This window comes from Danio aesculapii, chromosome 15 (assembly GCF_903798145.1).
Source record: "Danio aesculapii chromosome 15, fDanAes4.1, whole genome shotgun sequence".
Classification (NCBI taxonomy): domain Eukaryota; kingdom Metazoa; phylum Chordata; class Actinopteri; order Cypriniformes; family Danionidae; genus Danio; species Danio aesculapii.
Genome location: NC_079449.1, coordinates 20,050,541 through 20,077,184, shown reverse-complemented (window position 1 = coordinate 20,077,184; position 26,644 = coordinate 20,050,541). Strand labels below are relative to the sequence as shown.

At 35.0% G+C, this 26,644-nt stretch overlaps 1 protein-coding gene across 1 annotated transcript in view; it reads right to left on the bottom strand.

The window, feature by feature from the left end:
• The window catches only part of blmh (bleomycin hydrolase), a 40,107-nt gene extending 13,889 nt beyond the window's left edge, over positions 1 to 26,218 (bottom strand). Inside the window, exons 1-8 of the mRNA XM_056474430.1 lie at positions 26,100 to 26,218; positions 25,360 to 25,557; positions 23,174 to 23,283; positions 22,716 to 22,857; positions 20,139 to 20,227; positions 18,006 to 18,098; positions 1,949 to 2,104; positions 1,713 to 1,871 (exon numbers count right to left, since the gene is read on the bottom strand). Of these exons, the coding sequence (XP_056330405.1) occupies positions 1,713 to 1,871; positions 1,949 to 2,104; positions 18,006 to 18,098; positions 20,139 to 20,227; positions 22,716 to 22,857; positions 23,174 to 23,283; positions 25,360 to 25,557; positions 26,100 to 26,109 (957 nt within the window). The 5' untranslated portion in view covers positions 26,110 to 26,218. The remainder of the gene's footprint in view (positions 1 to 1,712; positions 1,872 to 1,948; positions 2,105 to 18,005; positions 18,099 to 20,138; positions 20,228 to 22,715; positions 22,858 to 23,173; positions 23,284 to 25,359; positions 25,558 to 26,099) is intronic.
• Between the last annotated feature and the right edge of the window lie 426 nt (positions 26,219 to 26,644).

Genomic DNA, 26,644 nt, shown 5'->3' with positions numbered 1-26,644 from the left:
ATGATCAGGCCACCAAGAGTATTTAGCCACTGAGATTTGTTTTCAGCTTCAATATTCTAAAGCTACTTCTTTAAAGAGACAAAAATCACAGAAAAACATTATATTATAACCATCAAAATGTTTTGTAACAGATTCACCACCTTAAACGATTAAAAACGACTGAAACAAACTATTTGTATGACTAAGAAACATTTTAGTAAACACTGCTAACAGGGATTAGATCTGGAGAAACAATTCGATTTTAAAGCATCTGTGTGGAGAGCAAAACCTGGAAAGAGTTCTGAGGATTTGGGTGGAAAAAGAGAGATTCTTAATGCATTTCGCTGAATTATTCATGGGATTTATCGGAAATTAAATCAGGAGAGCAGACCACAAGTGCGCAGTATATGTTGTCTTTTTTCATATTCTTACACAGAATACAAAAGAAAAAAAGAATAATCAAGAAATGAAAGCAGAGGACTGACAAGACTCCTTCTATTAGATACTGTTGATATAACATGTTACAATAAAATGCCTAGTGCTGTGTCAATAAGTAGAAGAATTGGATTATTTTACTAATTTATTCATTTATTCTCCCCTTATGTTCTGAAACATGGTTTGGGGTGAATTAATCAATATTCGATAGTAGATAAATTGTGAAAATTTTGCTATTTACTTATTTTTATTATATGGTGTATGTGTGTGTGTGTACATTTTAGGAGGTCTTATTTAGAAAGCATAATAACCATATCAATTTTGCTACTGTACATTACCTGGCAAAAGTCTTGTCGCCTATCTAAGTTTTAGGAATAATAAATAAGTGATCTAGTTGACCATTTGGTATCAGAAGTGGTTAATATGAAAGGCAAAGGCCTCTAGGTTACGTTTATTTTACCAAATAAAATATGATCATGCCTTGATTTTAATGATTTAATTAGGACATGACTTTGCTTAGACAAAAGTTTTGTCATTTAACAGAAATTACGTACAGTATAGAACGTAAAGTCATGGTGCAGTGGAAAAAGAATGAATATTGTGTATGACTCCCATGAGCTTGGAGGACTGCATCCATACATCTCTGCAATGAAGTCATCAGATCTGGAATGGCAAAGAAAGCGATCTTGCAGGACTACAAGAGTTCATCAACATTCTTTGAAATCATCTTCATCTTACCCCAGACATGCTCAATAATGTTCATGTCTGGTGACTGGGCTGGCCAATGCTGGAGCACCTTGACCTTCTTTGCTTTCAGGAACTTTGATGTGGAGGCTGAAGTATGAGAAGGAGTGCCATCCGGCTGAAGAATTTGCCCTCTCCTGTGGTTTGTAATGTAATGGGCAGCACAAATGTCTTGATATCTCAGGCTGTGGATGTTGCCTGATGATCTCTCACATGCCCCAATACTGAATGCCACCCCAAACCATGACTTTTTTCTTCGCCAAACTTGACTGATTTCTATGAGAATCTTGGGTCCATGCGGGTTCCAATAGGTCTTCTGCAGTATTTGTGATGATTGGGATGCAGTTTAACAATGATTCATCAGAAAAATCTACCTTCTGCCACTTTTCCAAATGATCAACTAGAAGTCAAGTTATATCCTTTGCTCTACAACTGAGATTGACAACAAGACTTTTGTCAGGTAGTGTATATGAAATGCAAAAACTTTAAAGCTCAATATCTCAAAATCATCCTGATCATGTGGATTAGAAACCCTATAGGCTACTAGATTTTACCTCTCCTTTCTTGATGGAATCTGCGGCAGCTTTCTTGAGCAGCTCCACAGGCTGGTTGTTGTATAGTGTTTTGCGACCGCCCACCATGTTGCTCAGGAACTCTACTGTGTACAGCTTCCCATACGGGTTTTGAGGTCGAGGGTCATTGACCAGGCAGATCTGCACAGAGGTCATATTCAGTAAGGGAGTGAGAAAGAACGTAGTGTCGGAGCTGAAAGAGTCTGTGCTGCTCAAACCTTGTCCTGGAGGTTATAGAGAGGCTTGACGTGTTCTGTGTAAAACTCCAGCGGTGTTAAAGGGCCCAGGTGGTGGAAGGTCTTGTCCTTGTCCCGGTATTCCCAACAGATGGTGTCTGGAGGACTGCCCAAACACACACTGGCCACTCGAAACACCTGAACACAATATTAAAGAATGAAAGAAAAGACATATAGAATTCAAACTGGATCACTATTGGCACACTTTACATTTATTCGATAGACAAATCTAACTATTGGTTTTGGTCTGTTGAAAATTATTGATCTTGTCAGGCATATTTAGACCAAAAATCATTTGATGACATTAAGAGACTTTAAATCTTTACACTTTGTGCACTTTTAAACCACTGGGTTTTAACCTTGTGTCAGCAAAACGCTTTAAAATTTACAACAATACTAGAGATGCTCCGATTGATCAGCCGGAGATCTGTATTGGCCGATAATCACATTTAATGACTCGATCGGTACTCACTGATCTCATAAACTGATCGCAAATGTTTGTTTATGCGTTTACAAGCAGAAAAAAGATGCACTTGCGCTAGAGCTGAAGATCTTTGCCAGAGCCGGGCTTAATTTCTATCCTTTTAGACAGGGTTGGGCTGGGCGGTAAATGAACAGTCATGTGATGCATTTCGATTAGCATGAGAAAGTAATCAAATCGTTTATTTCAACATTAAAACCCATCCCTGCAAAGATGAAGCAAATGATGACAGAGAAGTCAAAAAGAGCGAATTTTGCGGAGTACAGCAGGAAAATGTACAGCAAGCTGACAGGGAAAATGACGAGGTCACTCGCTACATTGAAACTGCTGTCATGGAAAATGAAATGGATGTTCTTGGCTGTTGCAAGATGAACAAACAATCCCAAAACTTGCAAAATTAGCCAGATCAGTATGCATCCCGGCCAGCAGCAGCAGTGAAAGCGTGTTTAGTTCTGCTGGACGCACCATCAGTGAGCGCAGGACCGCGCTAAAGCCATCTACAGTGGATTCAATAATGTCCACAAAAACACTTAGCTTAATCTTAGCGAGTAAAGGATTTTCAAATTTTATCTAAATATTAATTAAATCAAAAACGCATAATGTAGACAGAGTATATAGGCTAATGCTGGCATCATTCTTTTATATTCATCTTCACTGTCGCCTTAAAGCCGGATTGTGAAGAGAAGTGGCAAAACGAATCCCACAGAGCCTTTATCTTAATTTCATTATTGCCCAATACTTAATTTAGATTTTATTTTATTTTAATTTGTTAGGAAAGACATATTTTTATATGTGTGTTGGCAATTTAAAGGCTAAGTGCATGTACCTAGGCCTATTTAGAGTGCTGAGATGTTATGATGTTACAGAGGACTTATTTCATTTCTTTGTTTCAACTTCTAAGTGGCCTATGTGTTTGTTATGAATAAATTATGTTAAAACGCGTATAAACGACTCATTCTTAAAAAAAGGCAAATGAGCTGTGTGCATGTGCATATTTGAATAATGTCAAGCTGTAAACAGGTTCGGGCTTTTAAAAAGCTGTCAATCAAAATATACTTGTCGGGCTTGGGGTGAATTCTGTCAGGCTTGGGCCCTATTGGGCCTAACTTTTATGGTCCAATTACAGCTCTAACTTGTGCACCTGGGTTATACATACAGCAGCTACTGTATGTATTTAGGCCTTTGTACATAAAAGAACTGAGAGTTCTTTGTTTTTGACAATATTCCATGTTCACTAAAATCTGGCTGGAAAATTAGATGAATTAAAAAAATAATAATTTAATTGTATTTTTTAACAAAAATATTTAATAATAGAACTTCTTGTAATTTATGCAGTAGTTTATAAACCTATTACCCTTTAGTAAGTAAGTAATGAATTTGTACTGTAGGTGTGCATTTTAACTTTATGCATCAAATACATTTGTATCACTTGCATTGTTAGTAAATTAAACCCTTTTTTTAATATCTGTGCTATCTATTAAATAGTTAAAAAAAGACACGCTTAAAGCATTATATGCAGCATCCTTCGATTATTCTCTTAGGTAAGATGTCCACTTAAGCATCATACTTAGAGGGAAAACGTGCTTTTTTTTAGATTAAAGACAGGTCAGAATTACACAATAATATAGTTGATTTTAGAATTGCAGGTATATTTTGTGTCTCCAAAATAAACATTTTATTACTTTTCTAAACCAACAATATGTTTACTCTACTAAATGAAATGATCATTTGGAACATCTAACTTCAGTGTGATTTATAATTTCACTAATATATATTGTTTACATTTTTGTGTCTACCCCAACATTCTGGTCAACTCTTACTATTGGATATAAAAAGGCATAATCTTTAAAGCACTGATAGAAACTGATGAGAAACTCTGGAAGGCACTGAGGGATGTCATTATCTGTCTTTAATTCATTTGTAAAAAAGAAAAATTAAGATAGACCAATAGCAGATTAGTTATTCGTCAACTCTGTATTGTGAAACTTCTCATTTACTATTTAAAAACAATAACATGTTCTGTTTTAGACATGCCATGTGGTTTGAGGCTAGCATCTTGCGCTAAAGCACAAATTGTGGAAAATTTCAACTTTGTTAGTGGTTAAAAGCTCAACAATACATGTTAAACATTAATTAGTAAAAGAATCAAATGTTCCCCATCACATTTAAGCATTCTGCAGTATTGCAATACTGAAAATATAGAAAACGAATGCAAAAATGCTTGAAATGTACTTAAATCTAGAACGAGTCACATGTTACAATGAATGACGATGGAACATTATAACACCCATATCCGCTGACATATGTGCTGATGTATATCCGCGACATATGAAATCTGTGTCCGAGTCCAAGCTGCTACTTATTTAAATTGAGAAAATATTCGTTTATGACCACTTTTTAGTTGAATATCACACATTAAAGTTAATTTTATATAAAATCATGGTGTACACAACAGTCTCTGGACTTGCTGCATCACAGACACCAAATTAGAACTTTCTAGCTATCTGATATTAGGCATGCATATATTTATTGCAATAGTGACTTTCGAAATCATTACATCGCTTTGTAAACGTTTATTATTTCCATTTGTTGAGCCTCCCCGTACAGTTAAACATAGCGCCTGGACCCGGAAGAATCTTTGCGTGACTTCACACTTAACAAGCGGATTGACATTTTATTTTCCCAAACGTTAATTGAAACACTAAAGTAGACATATTACTTGCTTTTTATATTTTTTCTGTGTATAAAATACATTTTATTGGACAAACACACCAAGACATCTCAGGTTTATGTTTTTTTAGGACACTTTAATGGACAAAATGTTCAGAAGAACATCTGTATTTAATTGTAAAAGTCTTCACTGTCATGTTTAATTAATTTAAGACACATCTGCTGTATAAACTACTGAAATATTTGTTCAAATAAATAGTGTAGTGATCCCAAACTGAACGCTAGTGTTCATAGTGCAAGTTCTCAATCATTATGAATCCTAAGCATCCAAAATGAAAGCTCATTTCAGTTTGAACTCTAATGATGACTGATATATTGAGATCAGATCTTAAGAAAACGTGGGAAAACAAACTGCACTAGCTTACGCTTTGACCAGATGAAGCAGAGATGAGCACTGAGAACACAAACAGTGTGTGTGAGGCATTCAGTGTTTGACTTTGCTACTCTTTATTCTGAACTCAAACTGTTTTTATTTCTCAGAACTTCGCCTTTGTTACTCCAATCCCAGGCATTTCCTGCCCTCTCCTGACCGCGGCCTCAGCTTTACATATTGGAGCAAGGATTTCTTGTGGCCAAGATTAACTTGACCCTGATAATACACATTTCTTGGTCAATCGCAAACACACAGGCAGGAAACTGGACAGATAAGATGCGTGTTTTTTTGCCTTTTTTCCCCTTTTGGCATATACAAGTAAAGGCATCTACAAACACATGCATATTGATGACATTTCATGCCGTTCAGCCATATAATCTTAAAATGTGAGCAAAATCACCTGCTTTATCACTTTAGACATTACGCTAGAGAATCATTCAAACACTAGCTCTAAAGTGACGTTGGTGAATTGGTAACTGTTTTTGCTGTTCTGATGTCAGCTGCAGATGTGAATGAATGGCGGAAGAAAGTAGTTCCTCGTACAGAAGAGTTTGAGACTCTCCGTGTTTGATTTTCTTTTTTATACACATGATTATACTGTCGAACTGTTGTATAAACGCAATGTCACACTTGTAGCAGTGCGATGTGGCTGTATTTCATCACTGGTGGGACACTTAGCACGTTTCCCACCAGTGCTGATATACAGCCACATCACACTGCTACTTGTGTGATATTACTCATTACTATATATATAGTATAAACATTATTTCGATTCAGTGCAAGGACACAACCTTTACAAGTGTGCACAAATGACCCGTTTGTCAATCTACTGTACATTATAGACGCTCTTCAGAGTAGAGTTTTTCTCCATCTTTTCTCTCACCCTATCCAAGCCCTATCCTGGAAAAAAAAGAGCCATTCAGCATTAAAGTTTGTTTTCTCAATCCAGTCTTCCCGGAGGGAGAGTAAACAGCGGCGGCGCCCGGCCCTCCTTCCTCCCTGTTGACCTGCCGTTGGACCCAGATGCTCAAACCGCACAAACAGCCTCGCCGTCGCACGCTCTCACATCCTCGCCAGGTTAGATAAACGCACGGTCCGTACAAACAACACTGGTGCTCTTTTTTTTTTGGCCTGTTGAAAAGTGGCGCTCACACTAAACAATGGCTGAGGCTCAGTGACGTCAGTTGAGAGTCAGCGAGTCAATATTGAAACACCTGTCTGAGGCTGGGTGGCCATCGGGACCAGGGGCACAACCGGGGGAAGATGAGCAGGCCACAGACACAGTGGAAATCTTTTCTTTAAAGAGCCCATATTATGGGTTTTTGAAAATGCCCTTCCATGTAGTGTGTCACACAGCTCTAAGTGAAGTGAAATATCCAGCTAAGGCTTAAATCTGTAAGTGTACAGTGTTTAAAACTATTGATTCATCTATAAAAGAGTCGACTCATAGTGCTTCAAACGAGTCGTCTTGATAACGAGTCATTAGGTGTTTCGCGATGACGCAGCTACGAAACACAAGTAGTTGGGCGCGCAAACCCGGGAGATTTGAAACCTGCGGCCCCGCCCACTAACATAAAAAAAAGACTCACACACACACACACACAGACAGACACCGGTCGAATGAAGTCACGCTGTGCAGATGGATATTATGGACAGTCTAATCAAAGATGAAACATCAGCAATATAGCCAGCCTTGAGCAGTTCTGAGTGCTTTCTGAAAACTATATGCTTTCAAAGAAGACTTCTTCAGTTTGTTAAAGGAAGGATCAGTAAAGACTGTCTGAACATGGATCAGTGGATCATGAATCAGTTTCTACCCCCATTTCACAAGTGTAAGTACGTGCGATTAAAATTATTGCTTCGTTTACTCTATCTTGCAAATTATGTATTTAGTTGTGTTTTGTTACTTGTAACCGCGTGTGCTGTATCAGGTTAACTCTTTATATTCTCATATCGCGTGTAAAGCCACGTTGACAACGCGACGCGTGCCGCTTTGATTACGGATCGTCAGCTGTTTACACGCATGCAACGGTCAAGTTTCAAAATATTTCAGCTCAGGTTCGAGGTGAGGTGTCTAAATTGCACCCAGCAAGCTGAACTAGCGCTCTAGGCGTGTGTGTCGTGTCCTCGGGTAGGAGTAATGTGTCTCTGTGTGTGTGTGTGTCTCCTCGTGTGTGTAACGCACGGGTATTCGCGGATATAACCGCGCCGCGCCCTCTCAATTCAGCCGCTCCTTTATGGACGCGCCGGCCCTGTGTGTGTGTGTGTGTCTCCTCGTGTGTGTGTAACGCACGGGTATTCGCGTATATAACTGAGCGCCGCGCCCTCTCTATTCAGCCGCTTCTCTATGGACGCGCAGGCCCTGTGTGTGTGTGTTGTGTGTCTCCTCGTGTGTGTAACGCACGGGTATTCGCGTATATAACTGAGCGCCGCGCCCTCTATTCAGCCGCTTCTCTATGAACGCGCAGGCCCTGTGTGTGTGTGTGTGTGTGTGTGTGTGTGTAACGCACGGGTATTCGCGTATATAACTGAGCGCCGCGCCCTCTCTATTCAGCCGCTTCTCTATGGACGCGCAGGCCCTGTGTGTGTGTGAAAAGAGCAAGAAGACTGTGACTAGGAGGCTAGGAGATCTCCTCGCCAGTTCTTGGACTTTTTGCTCAATAAATAGTTAATCGTCAGTATTTTCTAGTCCATCGTCTGTGTTTACATTCACCCACTGGCAGCCAAATCCACTATGAAGCGTGTGTGCACTGTGACTACTTTTATATTGTAGATTAGCTGCTGGGCATTTCACTCTCGCGCTGAAGCCTTGTCCGTGTCGACCAATCGCAGCAGGCTGTCATCGGTCCAATCAGCGCAGATTAGTTTCGCGCTGAGGAGGGGGTTGGGAACAAATGAATCGCTGAACGATTCATATGGGAGTCGCTGGGATAATTAGGTAAAAATAATTGCAGATTATAAGACCATCAAAGTGTTTTTTGACCTTGCATGCATATTAGACTGTTGTTGGAGACCCTTACAACCTAAATATGACCCTATTTCATGTATAATATGGGCTCTTTAAGAATAACAAAACGTGTCGTCCAAAAGCAGTAAATCTCATCTGCCCCTCTCCTTGTGTCATGCCTTAGCTTTGGATAATGTAGGTTTGTGTGAGTCATAGCAACTGGGCGTATGGATGCGGTGTTATCCTAAAATCCAAAGTGCATTTGTGTGGATGGAATAAAGCCATGGGGAATCTGATCTGATTGTTGGTGCTCATGAGGGTAACGTGAGATCATATGAGACTTATTTTGTTGTTACTGGCCCTTATAAGTAACAGTAGGAAAACAAATTGCAACGTAAATGAATAAATAAACAAAAATAATAAATAAATAGAAATAAATCAAACAGAAAATGCTAAAAATGTAAATAAATTTAAATACAAAAGCTAATTGCAAACATCCACAGAGCTAAATGAAAACAAATAACAGACAAATAAGACAAAATAGTTTTTTAAATGCTAACCAAATTAAACGCATTTCAAAAACAATACACTAAAATTATTCAAATAAATAAACATTTATTAAACTAAATTACTTAATTAGCGACAAAATCAACAAAATGCAAAGACAAAAAATAATAAAACAAATATATATACACATACATACATACATATACACATGCATTCATACATACATACATATATATATATATATATATATATATATATATATATATATATATATATATATATATATATATATATATATATATATATATATATATATACACGTATATACACACACACACACACACACACATACATACAAAACAACTAAATTAGCTACAACAAAAAAGAATTTAGTTCATCGAGTGGAGTAATATTGGTTTTCAGGCAAGCTTATTATAGTTGACTAAAATAAATAACACTAAAATTATAAACAAATAAAAATATACATATATTTTTAAAATATACATATAAAAAATATACTAATAAATTATAACTAAAAAATAAATGAATAAAACTCAACCTCATACAAATTAAATGTATAAAGATTATTTCAGCTAGCCAAGAGAATACTTCTCATTCAACACATTTATATACAGTATAACATAATTCCCCAAATTAAGGCTAAAGCAAAACACGTCACCTCTTATTCCAGTCTAGTTTATCTGGCTGATCTCAAGCACCTGCTCCTGATTAAAAACATGCCCTCATGAGGGCACAAGGTGCTGCAGGTATGAATATACCATATACATGTTTGCTGACAAGAAAAGCAACACACAGGCCGGATGTATCACGTCAAGAGTTTTCCACGTGCAAACATATAGTAATGCAAATATGAACATTATTAAGACGCAAGACGGCACAATCCCAGAAGCCTGTGGGAAGGTAAATGCATCTATTAATAAGCTCTTCTTTGGTCTAGCTGCCAGAGCAGGGGACAGAGACCGCAGTGCTGATCCCATCATTTGTGTTTGTTTGTTTATTTGTTTGTTTGCATCTGCTCCTCCACTAAACAGAGGGAAGTTCATCAGAGGACATTGTGTCGATAAATTGCTTTTCTGCTTTTGTTTCATGGCAGATATGACACAAAGCAAGCCAAAATATAATTCAGAACACTAACGGATGATCCATTAAAGCCAATGCGTGGCCAACAAATATGCTTGATTGATTAACATGAACTTTTCCTGTAAACATGAAACACATTTGGTCTTCTATGAAAAATAAAGTTATGGGGTTAGAGAGAGTTCCAGAATGTTTTGCGGAGAATGATCCATAACCACAGAGCTCAACTGAAAAACACTGCACATTCCTCGTATTCACTTCTAGGATCTGCAAGCGCACGCTAGGATATGACAGCTAAATACACAATGTTGATACAACAATCATGATAAACTGTGATGAAAGTGGGCACGTCTTGTTTGAATAATTCCATAACCGATGTCCAATGAGTAGAAATTTTTTTTTTTATCTCTCTCCATCTTGCTGCCTTGACTGGTCAGTTAACATTATTTGCATTTCAGAGAAGAGGACCAAGTCAAGCAGGAGAAATTTGACTAATAATAAATGTAGGATTTGTTTGCATAATCTCAAAGACAGATCTACATTATTTAATAGATTATATTTATTATTATTTTTACACTTCACATGTTCAAATGATTTGCAACTATTGGTTTTCACATTTATTAAACTGCTTTTGAAAAAAAATGATTGTAACATCTCATATGAGGCTTTGAGTTGCAAATAAGCTTTTATTGTATTATATTTTATTGAAAATACTGAGATATACAGTTATATATACAGATATACATATATACAGACGTCAGAATTATTAGCCCACCTTTTCTACACATTTCTAAATATAATAGCTTTAATAACTAATGTTTAACAACTGATTTATTCTATCTTTACCATGATGACAGAACACTGAACTAGATTATTTTACTAGATATTTTTCAAGATACTAGTATTCAGCTTAAAGTGACATTTAAAACATTAATTAGGTTAATAGGGCAAGTAATTAGGCAAATCATTGTATAACAGGTTTGTTCTGTAGACAATTGAAAAAATTATTGCCTAAAGCAGGGGTCTCAAACTCAATTTCATAATTCTCAAATTCACAGGAGGGCCGTTTTAACATTCAAGCACAAGAAAAAAAATGGAAACCTGACATAATTGATGCATCTTAGGACAACAGACATGACGTTTATATTTTAAGCTTTACCTGTCATCAGTTATAATGCAAATCAGCATGTTTATCGTGTCACACATCAGCTGCTGAAATATATCTGTGGTTGTTGTGTGTATGGCCGAGCATTAGACACGCACTCAGTCTGTCTTCCACAGAGTATATGCAATCAAAAATCTAGCTTTTTGTTTCTTGTTGTACATATTGAAGGGGTAGTTTAAATTGCTATAAAATACAAAAAATAGGCATAATATTTATTATTCTGTCCCAACCAATTATATTGTCCCAATAGTGTAAAAACAGCTGAAAGCAGTTTAGATAACTTAAGTGACTTTGCTGGCAATTATTCTTTTCAATAATTTTTATAATTTTTTTTTTTTTTTAAACTACGACAAAGAGGGGAAAAAAGTGTGTACATATTCACATTTACTTTATCGAATTTAATTCAATCAGCAGTACAATTTTACTAATGTACATAGTTTTTAATGCAAATGCGCATATGAGGAAAATCTATTCAATGAGACCATTTGAATCAAATATTAGCAAAATGCTCATACTTGTTACACCACCAGCATAACGTGTAAGCCATGAAGAAGTGTTTGTACAACAAAATACAGGCGATATAAAACTGATAATAATATAACGACCCTTGAATATTTACAAAAATAGAGCTTTAGTAAACATAGAGCACTTTGGACATATATTTTAACGTTTAAATCAGCCTCAGAATTAAAACGCATGTGTGTTACTCTCGACCAATCACTGAGAGAAAATGAAAGTAAAAATAATCTGAATGCACTACTTTAAATATAGACTAGGTGGCGGGTCAAAATCACAAGTGGCTAGACGTGACTGCACAACAAGTGGTTCAAAAACATATGTTTTGGCGGGCCAAATCTCATTATATTTTTGGCGTAAGTTGCGGGCCGTAAATGGCTTGCAGGCGAGCAGTTTGAGAACCCTGGCCTAAAGGGTTTAATAACATAGACCTTAAATTATTATTAAGGAAATGCTGTGAAAAAATTTCTTGCTCTTTTAAACATCATTTGGGAAATATTTGAAAAATAAAAAAAAGAAAGAAAAAAATAAAAATAAAAATCACAGAAGGGCTAATAATTTTGACTTCAACTATATATCGTATATTGCCTTTCATCCTCAAAAAATATCCTGTGATATGAATTTTGGTGATTAATTCCCAGCCTCAAGTCAAAATCACTGATACAAGGCCCTACCCTACTCTGACTCAACCATCTGAATGCTGAGGCTCATCAAGTCAGGCAACTTTTTTCTGTACTTCTTTTGTCCAAACTGGTTAAGCCGATGTGATTTGTATTTTCACTTTGCTGTTTTTAGCTGACAAGATTGTGCTCTTCCTCTACTATAGCTCATCTGCTAGGTTTGAAATGTTGTGTGTTCAGAGATGCTCTTCTGCAGACTTTGTTTGCGACCAGTGGTTGTTTGAGTTAAGGTTGCGTTGCTATCATCAGCTCAAACAAGTCTGCTCATTCTCCTCTAACCACTGACATCAACAAGGGATTTTTATCCGCAAAACTGCCACTCACTGGTATTTTCTCTTTTTCAGACCACTCTCTGTAACTCTAGAGAAAGTTGTGCTTGAAACTTCCAGTAGATCAGCGGTTCCTGAAATATTCAGACCAGACCTTCTGGCGCCAACAACCTTGTCTCATTCAAAAGTCACTTAAATGAACATTTTCCCCCATTTTTATTCTCAGCTTGAACTTATTAGATATTCTTAACCACATCTACATACCTAAATTCATTGAGTCGCCGCAATGTAATTTAATATTTTTAGATATTTGTGTTAGCAAGCAGCCACACATGGGTACCTAATAAAGTAGTCAGTGAGCCAAGATATATAGATAAAGCAACATTATTGGACTATAGAATAGAATATAGGATTTTTATTGATTGCCTTACAGACCATGTTCGCATTCAGGGTTTACCTCTACAATGATTTTCTTCATATTTAAAAGATAATTTTTGCAGTCTCTTAAGAGAATTATCTACTGCACTTCTTAAGAGTTGGGTTCCTCAAGGTTCAGTCTTGGGACTGCTCCCCCCACCTCCTTTATATGCACCTTTTAGCATAGATAAATAAAAAATAGCGCGTTTATTACCATCTGTATGATGATAACTCACAAATGTACCATTGAAACATAATCATGAATCAATTCAAAATCTGCATGAATGTTTAGGTTATGTATTGGTTGTAGTGAGGGGTCGTTCTTGAACAATTTGTTCATTTTGAATGTGTTCATTCGCACATGAGCATATTTGTGCAGGTGAAGTAGAAGATTAGTTCCTTTTTCAAGTCTTCTATCGGGTTTGAGTCGTTCGTTCATCATGTGAAAGATAGAAGCCAATCATTTGCATTTAGAGCCGGAAAAAGATCCGTTCATTTCTTGAGTTCTTCAGTTTTGAGTCATCTCTCTTTACTGTACGTGTTGTCATGTAATGAACGAATGACTCATAAAAGGAAACTAATCATGGGTGTTTCCAGCTCAGAATGTGCATTAAGCTTAAATGGGACTGTCAGTATGACGTGAACGAACAACTCAAATTTGAAGACCTGTCAGAAGAAGTGATCAGCGTTAATCACAGACAAATGACCAGGAATGATTATTTTCATTCTTACTATTGTAACATCCTAGTTATGACTTGTTTGTAGTGTGATCAAAGTTTGGGCTGGTTGTATATGTGTTTGGAAGCATCTCGTAACATTTTATGTTATTTTGGCAAATTGAAGGAAATGACTCAAAAAAAGATTTGTTCATTTCGATGAACGAGACTCAAAGATCCGAGTCAGTAAAATGATCCAAACTTCTCATCACTGGTTGGTTGGCTAACAATTTTCTGTAACTGAAAGAAAATAAGTAACAAGGAAATCCAGGAGGACTGGCTTAATTATTGGGGAAAATTTTTCTAAAATAATAAAAAAATGACTATATGCTCAAATGTGTTTGTCAAATTAATGCTGTTGTTAAAAATATGGTCACACTTTATTTTATTTTGATGGTCCGGTTGTTGAATTTAAGTTTCATTGCATCTGCATGCATTAGATTATAAGTAGACTGTTAGGTTGGGGTTAGTGTAAGTTGGTATATACTTGCAAAGTTTCTTCTAGTCAGTTAAATGTCTGTTGAAGGAGCAGTATCAACAGACATTAAGCAGACAGTCTAATAATACTCAAATGGACCATCAAAATAAAGTGCTACCAAAAAATATATTCCCCATTCTAGATTTTGATCTACATTGTTATTTGTTTTCCTTAGTCTTCTTGTACAGTACTTTGGTCTCTACGTCATGGTCTTGAAAGTGAAAGTTAAGACATTTGACAGGACAGTTTTACGATAACAGTTCTGTAGTCTTTTTTGTTCTACAGCAAACAGGCCTGTGAAATACTGTGCAGAGAGCATCAATTCTACTTACTTTGTCCATCATGTAGTAAAAATTTAAAGTGGTATTTAAAGCAGTCTCAGAGAACTGAGCAGGTAAATAATAAGAAGTGACACTTGAAAAGAATGACACTGCGCAGTCCTGCACTGCCGACGCACATCAATGCCTCCAGGCAAACAAGGGCACCTTTGAACCACTAGTGATTATGCAGGGAAATGACAGATAAAAGAAAAAAGATACGTGGCTAAATTTGAACCTACAAGTTCATTGTGCAAGGCCACAGCTCTGACTTCATGTATGCTTGTTTTGTCTACATCCATTCTTAAATACACACACAAATATGACATCCCCACACACAAACACACTTCCCAGCAACTCCTCTGCCAGGGAAGTGTTACGGAAAACAAACCAACACCAGGTGGGCAAACAAACAAACCGGGCGAGAGGAGAATGTGTTTCACAAGCAGATAAACATGGAAGCGGATCGAGCTCAGGTACGCGTTTATCCTCAGAGAAAAAAACAGAGGACGAGCTTTGAGATATTAATGTGCGCTCGGTGGAGATGGTGGAGGTATAGTAATAATGCCAGCGAGATTGCCTTTGCCACTCCACGACAGGCATCGGCGATAACAATCGTGTTTGTGGAACATTCTGTCATCAAGTCCTGCAGGCGCTTCCCTCTGTCTAGCTCGCTCTTTTCTCTCTTTCTTCCGCTCTCGCACACAAAAATGCGTGCAAACATATAAAAGGCACACATACGCAGGTATTCACAAAACCAGGGCATGCTTTGTATGGGCTCAGCTTGGCTCACAGGTGGTTGAGCTTAATGTTAAATGGTTAATTATTGATGCACATGCTTTGTCAGATCAAGCTCTTGTGATATTTACAATATGTCATTTCTTGCATCATTACGTCACTTACAGTCAGATATACAGTGGGGTCCAAAAGCCGGAAACTATTGAAAATTTAACAGGCTGCTATTTATACTTTTTATTACAATATACAATAATGGCGCAACTAGATTCTGCACAACTTTTTCTTGTTTTTGTATTTTTTATTTGATAATATTAAGATTTTTAGTTTTAATTTACTTTTAGTCTTTTTTATATATTGCTTGAATGTGTCTATATTTAGATGTTTTCAGTTTTAACTTACTTTTAGTCTGCTTTATATACTATTTAAATAAGTCTATATTTAGATTTTTATTTTAATGTATTTTTTGTCTTTTTATACACGGTTTAAATGTGTATATATTTAGATTTTCCAGTTATAATTTAGTTTTAGTCTTTTTATGTTGTTTAACCATATTTTTAATTAGATTTTTTTGTTTTAATTTATTTTTTAGTCCTTTTTATATATTGCTTTAGTATGTCTATGTTTAGATTTTTTTGTTTTAATTTAGTTGTACTCTGCTTTATATATTGCTATAATACGTTTATATTTAGATTTTTATATTGTCTGCTTCATATTACTATTTAAATATATCTATATTTATGTTTTTTGTTTTATTTTGTTTTAGTTTTTTTATATTGCTTAAATACACAGAAAAAAATGATTTCTGATAAATTGGTGCAAACAATTTATATGAGTTGATTTGAATTTATTCATTTTCAACTTAATTTGTTTGTTTAAATTCAGCCCAAATAAATTGTTTACAACCACTTGACTTAAAAAAAAAAAAAGTAAATTCAAGGAATCATCTTTGAATAATTTTTTTGTGTATTTCTACATTTAGATTTTCAGCTTTAATTTAGTTTTAGTCTTATTTATATATAAGTATATAAATATGTCTATATTTAGATTTTTGTTTTCATTTATATATTGTTTAAATATATAAGTGTCTTTATATATTGTTTAAATATCTATATTTAGATTTTTTTGTTTTTATTTATTTTTTAGTCCTTTTTTATATTGCTTGAATATATCTATATTTAGATTTTTAGTTTTAATTTAGTTGTAGTCTGCTTTATATATTGTTTAAATATGTCTATATTTCAGTTTTTGGTTTTAGTCTTTTTTTACATTGCTTAAATACACAGAAAAAAAATTATTTCTACAAAATTATTGCAAACAATTTATATGGGTTGAATTTTAACAAACAAATTAAATTTATTAATGTGCAACTTAATTGAAAGTTAATTTAAATTCAGCCCAAATTGTTTACAACCACTTAACTAAAAAAAAAAAAAAAAGAAATCCAAGGAATCATCTATATATAAATTTTGTACGTCTATATATGCATTTTTCGTTTTAATGTATTTATTTTTTTCCATATACTGCTTAAATATGTCTATATTTAGATTTTTGGCTTTAATTTAGTTTTTTCTTTTTATACTGTATATTGCTTAAACATGTCTATATATAGATTTTTAGTTTTAATGTTTCTATATACTGTTTAAACATCTCTATATATAGATTTTTAGTTTTAATGTTTCTATATACTGTTTAAACATCTCTATATTTAGATTTTTAGTTTTAATGTTTCTATATACTGTTTAAACATCTCTATATTTAGATTTTTAGTTTTAACTTATTTATATATTTTTTCCATATACTGTTCAAATTTGTCTATATTTAGATTTATTAATTTTAATTTATTTATAGTCTATATTACATGTTGTTTAAATGAGTCTATATTTAGGTTTTTAGCTTTAAATTTTAATTAGATTTTTTTAGTTTTAAGTTAAATTAATTAAAATTAAAAACATTTTCTAGGTGTCTAGCTGAAATTAAAAAGGATTACATTTTTTGTTTATTTTAAGCAACAAACATTACTTTGATTTCATTAAATTAAGTTTTAAATTGTTTTTAGTTTTATATTTTATTATAATAAAAAGACCAGTTATTTAATGATCTATGTGAAAACAAAACAGCTGGATTAAGTTTGCATAAGTTTTCTTGACTTAATTATGAAACTGTGATCATACTGGCAGTCTGTTGATACTGTGAATATGTCTGCGAAAAGCTTTTATGTTCTCTGAAAGCTGATGTGTCAGAGACTTTATTTTTTTTAGAGCTGGCAACTACCGATAAGGAACAAACACTTGCAAATCCCATAATTATAAAAAGTAACCTTGACAGTCTTCACACAATTTTACAGGTCTCTCTGCTTATGCAAAGCCTGTGTGAGATAACCTTGCAATATTGTCTGGCAACCTCAAGAGTTGATATCATAAGCAGTTAAACAGCGCCCTCAACAGGCACATGAAAAAAGCACATTTTTGTTGAAATCATAGTTCACCTCCAAAATCAAATAATGCTGAATACATGCTTATTAAAAGAGTGCACTGTCAGGATGTCTATTGTTATGCATATAACAGCATTCAGGTTTGGTGTGGCACTTTCTCTTAAAAAAACACTCACCTCCTCAATCATGGTGTCTATAGTTTCAGAGATCTCAGTTTTAGTAGATTCACTGGCCACCATGTTTCTCAGCCGTAGACAATATTCCCTCATCTGCAATACAAGCAAAGGCAAAAATGTACATGAAAGAAAATCTAATATACAAGTTATGCATTATAAAACATCTCCCTTTCTCACCATTCGTAAAAATGATTCTTTTATTAACAGATACTATTATGAAAGCATGAAATTAGATTAAAAAGTAGGAAAGTAACCAAGACATATGAATGTTTTAATTTTAGAATATTTTCTAAATAATTTAAAGAATATATTAACTTTTTTATTCAGGGTGCATTGATCCCTTGTGCCATTGTTACAAAAAAAAAAAAAAAAAAACCAAACAAAAAAACAAAACATTTAAACTTTGCATTGGAATCTAAATGAAAATTTTGAGGTAAAAAAAAAATTTAAATGAATCTAAGCAGAAATAAATTGATCAACAAAATATATTAAAAATAAAAGTGACAAATGAAAACGAAAGTGAAAGCAAATTCAAAACAATATGCCATGATTCATCGTCTGCCACACATTATTGTTATTTTGGGAACTAAATGAAAGAGTACTACAAATATTTAACCTGAATTCAAAAATAAAGTTAAACAGAAATAAAATTAACTAAAAATAAAAATAGACTACAAAAGTTGCAGAAAATAAAACTGAAATAAAAACTTACAATGAAAAATGAAATAATTAAAATATTTTTAAATCTACATAAATATGTCTAAAAGAACAATGGATGCCTTTAAATAGTGGCACCCAAAACTAAAAACAACATGGGAAACCGGAATAAACTAAATAAAAATATTACATTAAAAAATCTAAAATAAACTAATTCATGTTGCCAGGGAAACTAAATAAAAAAGTACTAAGGCCCAATCCTAATTCTATTTTTGTAACCCAACCAAATTTAGCTTCAAAATTTACCCCTAAGAAATGAGACAGCACTACAACACCTGCACACGTCATCATATGTCATCGCGATCTCTTGCTTCAAGATCAGATGATCCCGACTGCTGTAGTTATTCCAGATGCAGTATTTTTGGTATTTTCATTCAGGACATCACCCAAGGCAACAATATCATGTAATCATAATGATATAATGTGGCAATAAGATCGTAACTGTGCTGTGTATTTACACCGTGGCCACATTTATCTTTGTAAACACACAAAAACAACTTTAACATTTTACCAGACACTGTAAAAGGTCATTCCCAGCCACTAGACTTTTCTGACAGGGTATTCCAGTGTCAGAATGTTGTGGGTCTGCTGTACAGGAGTTATGATTAGGGATTATAGAATATAGATGGCTAAATTTAGCGTTTTTTTTTTTTTTTAAGCATGACGGTAAAACTCGAAGGCTGTTATGAATGTATTAAAACATATGCTTGTTTATTGTAGACATTCGTAAGAATGACAAAATTACAAATTTGTGCATCTCCTTACTTCCGTATGCAGCCATGCTGTTGTTGTAGATGGTGTATTCTGGGAAATTTTCTTACCCCTTGGTTACGAGTGTGGTCCTGAAAAATCTGTTTTGAGGGCTATCTAGCCCTTCCCCTTAGCCCCTTCACAAGAACGTGCAAAACGAGGGATAGGGGTAAGGGGAAGAGCTAAGGCGTGGTATTGGAATTGGGCTTAAAACTCTAATAAAATGAAGCTAAACAAGAAAAAGAAAATGAAAAATATTGTAATAAAAATAAAAAAATCAAAAAGTTTCCAAAAGTTCAAGTAAAAACATAAAAATGAAAGCCACTTTTAAATATTAGAATAGCGTATAAATAGAACAAAAAGAACACTGGTTCCCTTTAAATGCTCTTTTCATGCACGTTCCTCACACATTTGTTTTAGCTCTTCATCAAATGTCATACAGCTCAAAGCTGCAGTCTTCCTCATTTATCTAAAAGACAAGAGAAATGACCGTAGTGACCCTCTCCTCTGCTCATCCGCTGAGTCACAGAGCGTTTCAGTGATGGAGTCACCAGCTCATTCATAGCCACTAAATCCTCATTCGGTAAATGTCAACATGAAAGCTTGAGGGGATTCAGCTCTGCGGACTGAGAGCTACTTTCAAGCGTCTCCAAACTCCAAACCCACCTTGTGATTGAGGATATCGTTCATTCTGCGGGAAGCCTCGGAGCTGTGAGACTCGGGGAAGCACTTCTTAGGGACCACACCGTATTTTTCTGAAAAGCACAAGAGTTTGGATGCAACTTTAAAGCAAAGCAGCACAAAGTCATGACATTAAAGCAATTCTGCTCTGAAGTGAACGACAATTCGCTTTTCAGAGTTGACAAATTAAAGTTTGGCCCCCCAAAAATTTGAGTTTAGAGTTCCACTGCACACTGTTTAGAGCTGCACAATATATTTTTTCACCATCAATATCGCAATGTGCACATCCACAATAGTCACGTCGCAGGATATGCAACGTTGAGTCTGAATCATAGTTGATCAGGAGCTGCTGTGATTTGTAGAGTCGCTGCTAAGTTTAACCATAATAGAGAGAGTTTATCATTTGCCTGTGTTTCACTTATGGCTGCACAATATATTGTTTCAGTATCGATATATCAGACTTTTAATTAGTCAGTAACCTGGGTTAAGCGCTTCCGATGAACTGTATGCCATTACAAAAATCGCTGTGTTTAAGGTCTGTTTTCTTTAAAAATCAGCAATCTCCACTGGCTGAGTGATATCTGTTATAAAGTGGATTTCAGATTGTACAAAAAACACTGCATTAAATCAAAATTTTCCCCGCCATGTCTTGAAATATGAAAAATGTTTTACCATTCAATGGAGCTTCAAATGAAATCACTTTTATTGTCACATCATCAGCAGCACGTGTGCTATGATGAGTGAAAAGCTTCTGCGCTAGCCTGCCGATTCTGACGGGAGCATGCGATTAAACGGCTTTTTGTCTCGTTTTACACTCGAGCAACTAAATAAATGCCAAAGTCTATTTAACTGATTATATTTTAATTACATTACAACATCGATGCTGTAAAAGGAACCATGTAAGATGGAAAAAAAAGTCACATTAAACGTTTACCCAAAGTGTATCAGTATGGGAAGAAACACTAGCTCCGCATTTACCCTATTGCAATGTGTGCATCCGCAATAGTCACATCGCAGGATATGCAATGTTGAGTCTAAATCACTGAGTTGGTCAGAAGCTGATGTGATTTGTGGAGTCACTGCTACATTTAACCATAATAGAGTGAGTTTATCATTTGCATGTGTTTTAAGGCCTGTGACTGAGCATTTTAAGAGAATTTAAAACATTTGGGCACAAAATTTATGATGTTTGAAAATGTAACGAAGATTAATTGTATGTAACGCTTTATGAAAAATAAATTGTATGTAAGGTTATTGCACACTGAATCCGAAATTATCACTTGTAAACTTTGCACGTTAAAAAATATATTCGACCTCACGTTGTGTGAATCGTATCAACATACTGCCTCCAAAACCTTCGACCGTCATAAAAAAAATTCTAACCGGGTTAAATTTTTTCCTCTTTTCGCATATGAAAAAGTGCTTTGAGAGGTGTTTTACAGTTCAGAGCCACCGTACAAGTGAAAAGCTAAATACAGAACGCTGTCATTTAAGCTACAGATACCTTCATGACAAAAACAGTGCATAAAATAAAGACAGAATGTGGCGGACAGTTGAGAACTGGATTCAGTGACTCATAGACATATAGAAAGTATGGTCTGCTTTTGACACGTCAGTGTGGCCACCATCTATTACAATGTCTATAGGTACGTGAATGTGTGAAGTATCACAAGCAATGCAGCAAAATTCCACTGATTTCTGCATTTTTTCTATTTGGATTAAATAATACACATCAGACTCAGTGTGCAAGATTCGTTTACGTGACGAATTCTTCGCATATGAATACGAATAAAACGTGAATGAAAATTTCGGACTTCAGTGTGCAAAGACCTTTAGACTTTGTGTCTTGTTTAGTCTAAATATCGACTTTTTAAAGCAAAAAAGGATGATTTTACTTAACCCATTGGCAGATAATTCTGCATGTATTAAGGAAAAACTCTTAATTTTAACTTATTTCTTCTAAAGCTGAAAACAAAACAATATTCTTACTTGATCTAACGATTTTTAGATACTTGAACTAGAAACATTTTTTGCATTGTGATTATGAAATTTCTGTTCCTAAATACTCTTTAGACCTCTCTGAAAACTGTCAAATAGAGCTATTAAAATCATCTAGTGAATCTGTATTCATTTCACAATATGTATCGGAGAAAACTAAAATATCGCAACATCAGATTTTTCCAATATTGTGCAGCCCTCGTTCCACTTCATATTAAGTGGCCTTAACTACTATGTACTTGCATCAAAATACAAATACAATGTACTTAGTGTGTGTATAATGTATTGCAGAACATGTGGTGCTCTTGAGGTGGGATCCGGGTAGGGTTAGGGACAGGTTTGGTGGTATGGGTAGGTTTAAGGGTTAGTTAAGGAGTATGGGATGGTCAACAATGTAAACAATGATGTAAATACATGCAAGTATTTAATCAAGCACGAATACAATATATAAACATGTATTTACACAATAAGTACACAGTAACAAATTATTCATTTCAGTGTAAGTACATATTAGTTAAGGGCACTTAATATAAAGTGAATTTACTGCAAACGAGCTGAACTGACCAATAAGGTTAACCAGCATATCCCACTGTCCACCGTCATTGGTAGGATTTGATAGCAAGAACTGAACCAATCTGCCATCTACTGGCTCCTTCCGCTGGGCTGTTTCCACACAGGCATGGAGAAAAAAATAGCACCTCTCCACCTGATATAAAAAACACAAAAACTGATAATCAGGGTGTGTGTATGTATGTGTGTGTGTGTGTGTGTGTGTGTGTGTGTGTGTGTGTGTGTGTGTGTGTGTGTGTGTGTGTGTGTGCTAACAGTGGGACACAAACATCCAGGGAACACAATACATGTCACACAAAAAGTGGATTTCATTTACAAATAATAAGAGCAAACGATACACAGTAAATACAACACAGTAGTGTTAGCTATAAAAAACCTCAGGGCCTGGTGCAGAAGATAATTTATTCTGAAATGATCTTAATCCATAATGAATGGTAGTAATGCTGATTTACCTTATCCCAGAAAAATAGATAAGACTGACTGAATTCAAATTCTTCAATGTTAAACTTCTTCATAAATGGAAGACGCATGACATTGAGGCATGAGAAGATCCAACATCTGCCTGATGGAGAAAAAAAACGTTGAGAAAATGAGGTCAGACATGACAAGGAAGAATTTAATTTAAACAATGTTATACTGCAGGGCTAAAGAACAAAAAATGACTGCTGATGGTCCAGGGTCAGCATGAAAACCCCTTTTCAGCATAATCACAAATCACATCACAAATGGCAACTGTTTGCACAGTTTAATCCTAGCCGATATGAACATTATGGAGATTTTCACTTTTCAACCATGGCAATTTAATGATGTTGGAAAGTACCATCAAAAACTTTCTGTATGTCAATGTAAATAGATGAGAGACTGAATTTGTATCAGTACGTTTGACGTGCATTATACATTAAAGTGACTTCATCTTAATTATTAGCCGGTGTTTGTGTTTAATGTAAATTCATAAAAAACACCCATTGCTCTTGGCTAAATAACTTTGTGGCTTTAACAATGATTAATCTTTATTTAAACTTACATGGTGAGGACCATGCCATTTTTAAGTATTTATGTATCTAAACAGAAAATTGTTGTTCATTTACTTAGCTTTATTCCATGTATTTGTGCTTCTGCTTGTTTTCATTATTTGCTATTCTTTGTTTGTTTATTAGTTGTTGTTTTAATACAGACTCTTGACCTGTCTAGTAGTTTTGCTGAGGTACGAACATTGGAAATAAGAACTGTAAAAAATCCTCATGATAAGCTTATTGATAAGAACACAAGATAACAAGGGTCAAAAGTGACTAAAATGACTTTTTTATTACTTTTAAAAAGATTGCCGTTTCAGTCAAATGGACCTTGCTCCATAGTGTGCCGACACATTTATGCATCAAATTAATTGCATTAATCAAAAATCAAGGGAACAGGTTTAAATAATAGTTATTTTAATATTGAATATTACAGCATAACCTTGTCTTTTTAATTATTTAGAATTAATTATAAATTATAAATAATAAACTAAATTATGTTTTTGAAACATTTTGCTCACCAAGATTCTTAATAAAACAGTAAAAATATAGTGATAATTAAATATAGATAAATAAAGTAATATTACACATTTAAATAAAGTGTTCCATTTAAAAGCATTTTTGAATACATTTTATTTCTGTGAAGCAAAGCTTTTTTTTCTGCAATCAATCAACAATTTTACATTATCATTAATATCATCAATGTTGAAAACATTTGACAAACATAACATTTTTGGTACACCATGATAAATTTGGATAAATAGAAAGTTTTTATATGTTAATCTAAAATACATTTATGTCACTACACTTTGTGTTACTTTACACTGCTTAAAAATATACCTTGCTTCTTGGAGCTGTCTAAAGCAGCCTGTGACCCCCAAAATAACGATGCCAGTGACTGGCAACCCCCAATATCCCCTGAGGTGGTTATAAATCTATAAACCTCGCACACAATGGTGCACACATAAGTCTATTCATTGTTTAATTTTGGAGAATACCACTGGGAGAACATCCTCCATGTTTAATTGTGGTCTGTATTTATTTTTAATGAATGTGAGCGCCATATTGGTGTCAGAAGGTTTAACCAGGTGCTACAAAATGTGCTGCATCTGACGCTGTTGCTGTATCTTTAATATAACTTAATCACCGCCGGGTCACAAAAAAATGTATAATAAAAAACATGTGAATGTTGTTTTTTTTAATGTAACTATTAACTACAATTTTTTTCTTCTATAAGTTATGAATAAAATATGGTATTTCTAATGGTTTAATAAAATTAATTAGTTTTTTGGATATCACTAAGTGTCATGACCCATCCTTTGGGAACCACTGGTGTAAGGGACTCCCTATGTTTTATTTGTTGTTGGAGCAAACAGGACTTCAAAAACAATGCAAATGAATACGGTGTTTACTATGCAAATGTTACTTTCATTTACTTCCATTACATCCTGCTTTAGTTTACTTCCTTCTTCCAAGTCTAGCACATGTAAAATCTCTTTTGGGTGTTTAATATTCTCAAAGTAACTATAGCTGATTGGGTTCAGCAGTAGTTTTAGTCTTTTCATTCATTTATTTGTTAGGAAGCCTCCAAGCATGACATTAACACCTCATTTTAGTGCAAGTACCTGAGTTTTTCTGGTTGGTGACAGGTTTGCCCTCTGTGGGAATGCTGTGCTGGAAGATGTGTACTGTGTCCTGGACCGTCTGCCGGTGTAAACACACCTCTAATGGGTCGATACAAGTTGAGACATTCTGGGCAAGCAGATATCGGGGCTCCGAGCGGAAGCGCTTGACAAAAGCTGAAGCTTTCTCCTGACTCAGGCCTGGGATACAAACAAAGGCACAAACACAAAACAACAGCTCACAATTTAGAGATCTGAATGGACAGTGATTGAATGTTCAGTTATATGGGCTCTTTAAATTTGTATTATACACAATCATGAATGAAAGAGATGTAGAAAACGAAAGAAAAGCTCATCTGTATGCTTTCATCTTGAAAGACAGAATGAGACAGGTTGAGACAGAATGACAGATTGACAGCCAGCCCTTAGATTGAACCCCATTCATTGTTTCAGCAGTTTGCCGGCGTTAAGCTTATTTTTCACTTCACAATCCTTTACATGTCAAATAATTACACACACGCACTCGTTTCAAAGTGTTCTTCAATGTATTAACTCGAACATAAGCGACCATGAGTTAAAAGTCGCCCTTACACCTTTGCTTAGTCACTTTCAGTTGTACTAGTAAACAGCTCGAGCTAGTCAACGTTAGCCACACAACGCTAATATATTCACAACATTGGTGGAGCTGGGAGCCCTCAGCCCGCATCTACGAGCCGTGACAGACAATATTGACATATACTCACCAGTCTCCATGTTTGCAGGTGAGAAGAGGAGGTGTTCGAGTCCGATTTGTAGGTCTTTGTTTATTTCATTCGCCGACAGCCAGTCAGTCCGTGCGGAACTCCGGAAACAGGAAACCCAGAGAAATCGCGTGTCTTTCTGTCGAGGTTGCCATATCTGGAGAAATCCCTCCTGATTCAGGGCTAATGTTTACAGATAGGGTGCAGAGAGTTAGACAGAAGTACTTTGCATTTTTTTTAACTTAATAAAAATTACAAATTGTACACAAGCAGACAGCAAACAAAAACATAGAAATAATTATTATTATTAACAGAACATAACTATATAACAGTACTATAAAAAGGCCATATAAATAAAACTAACCTAATCAAAATGGTTTACAGTTCATCAAAATAGCAGTTTTCTTGCAATACATTTCTAATTCCAGTGAAAAAGAAAAATCAACAACGCTAAAATGGCTAATAGGGTAGGACATGTAGACCAAATGAACAGTCATTGAGTGGGTACACTGAAAAAGTGTTGCATGCAAAACTGTTGTAAACAATTT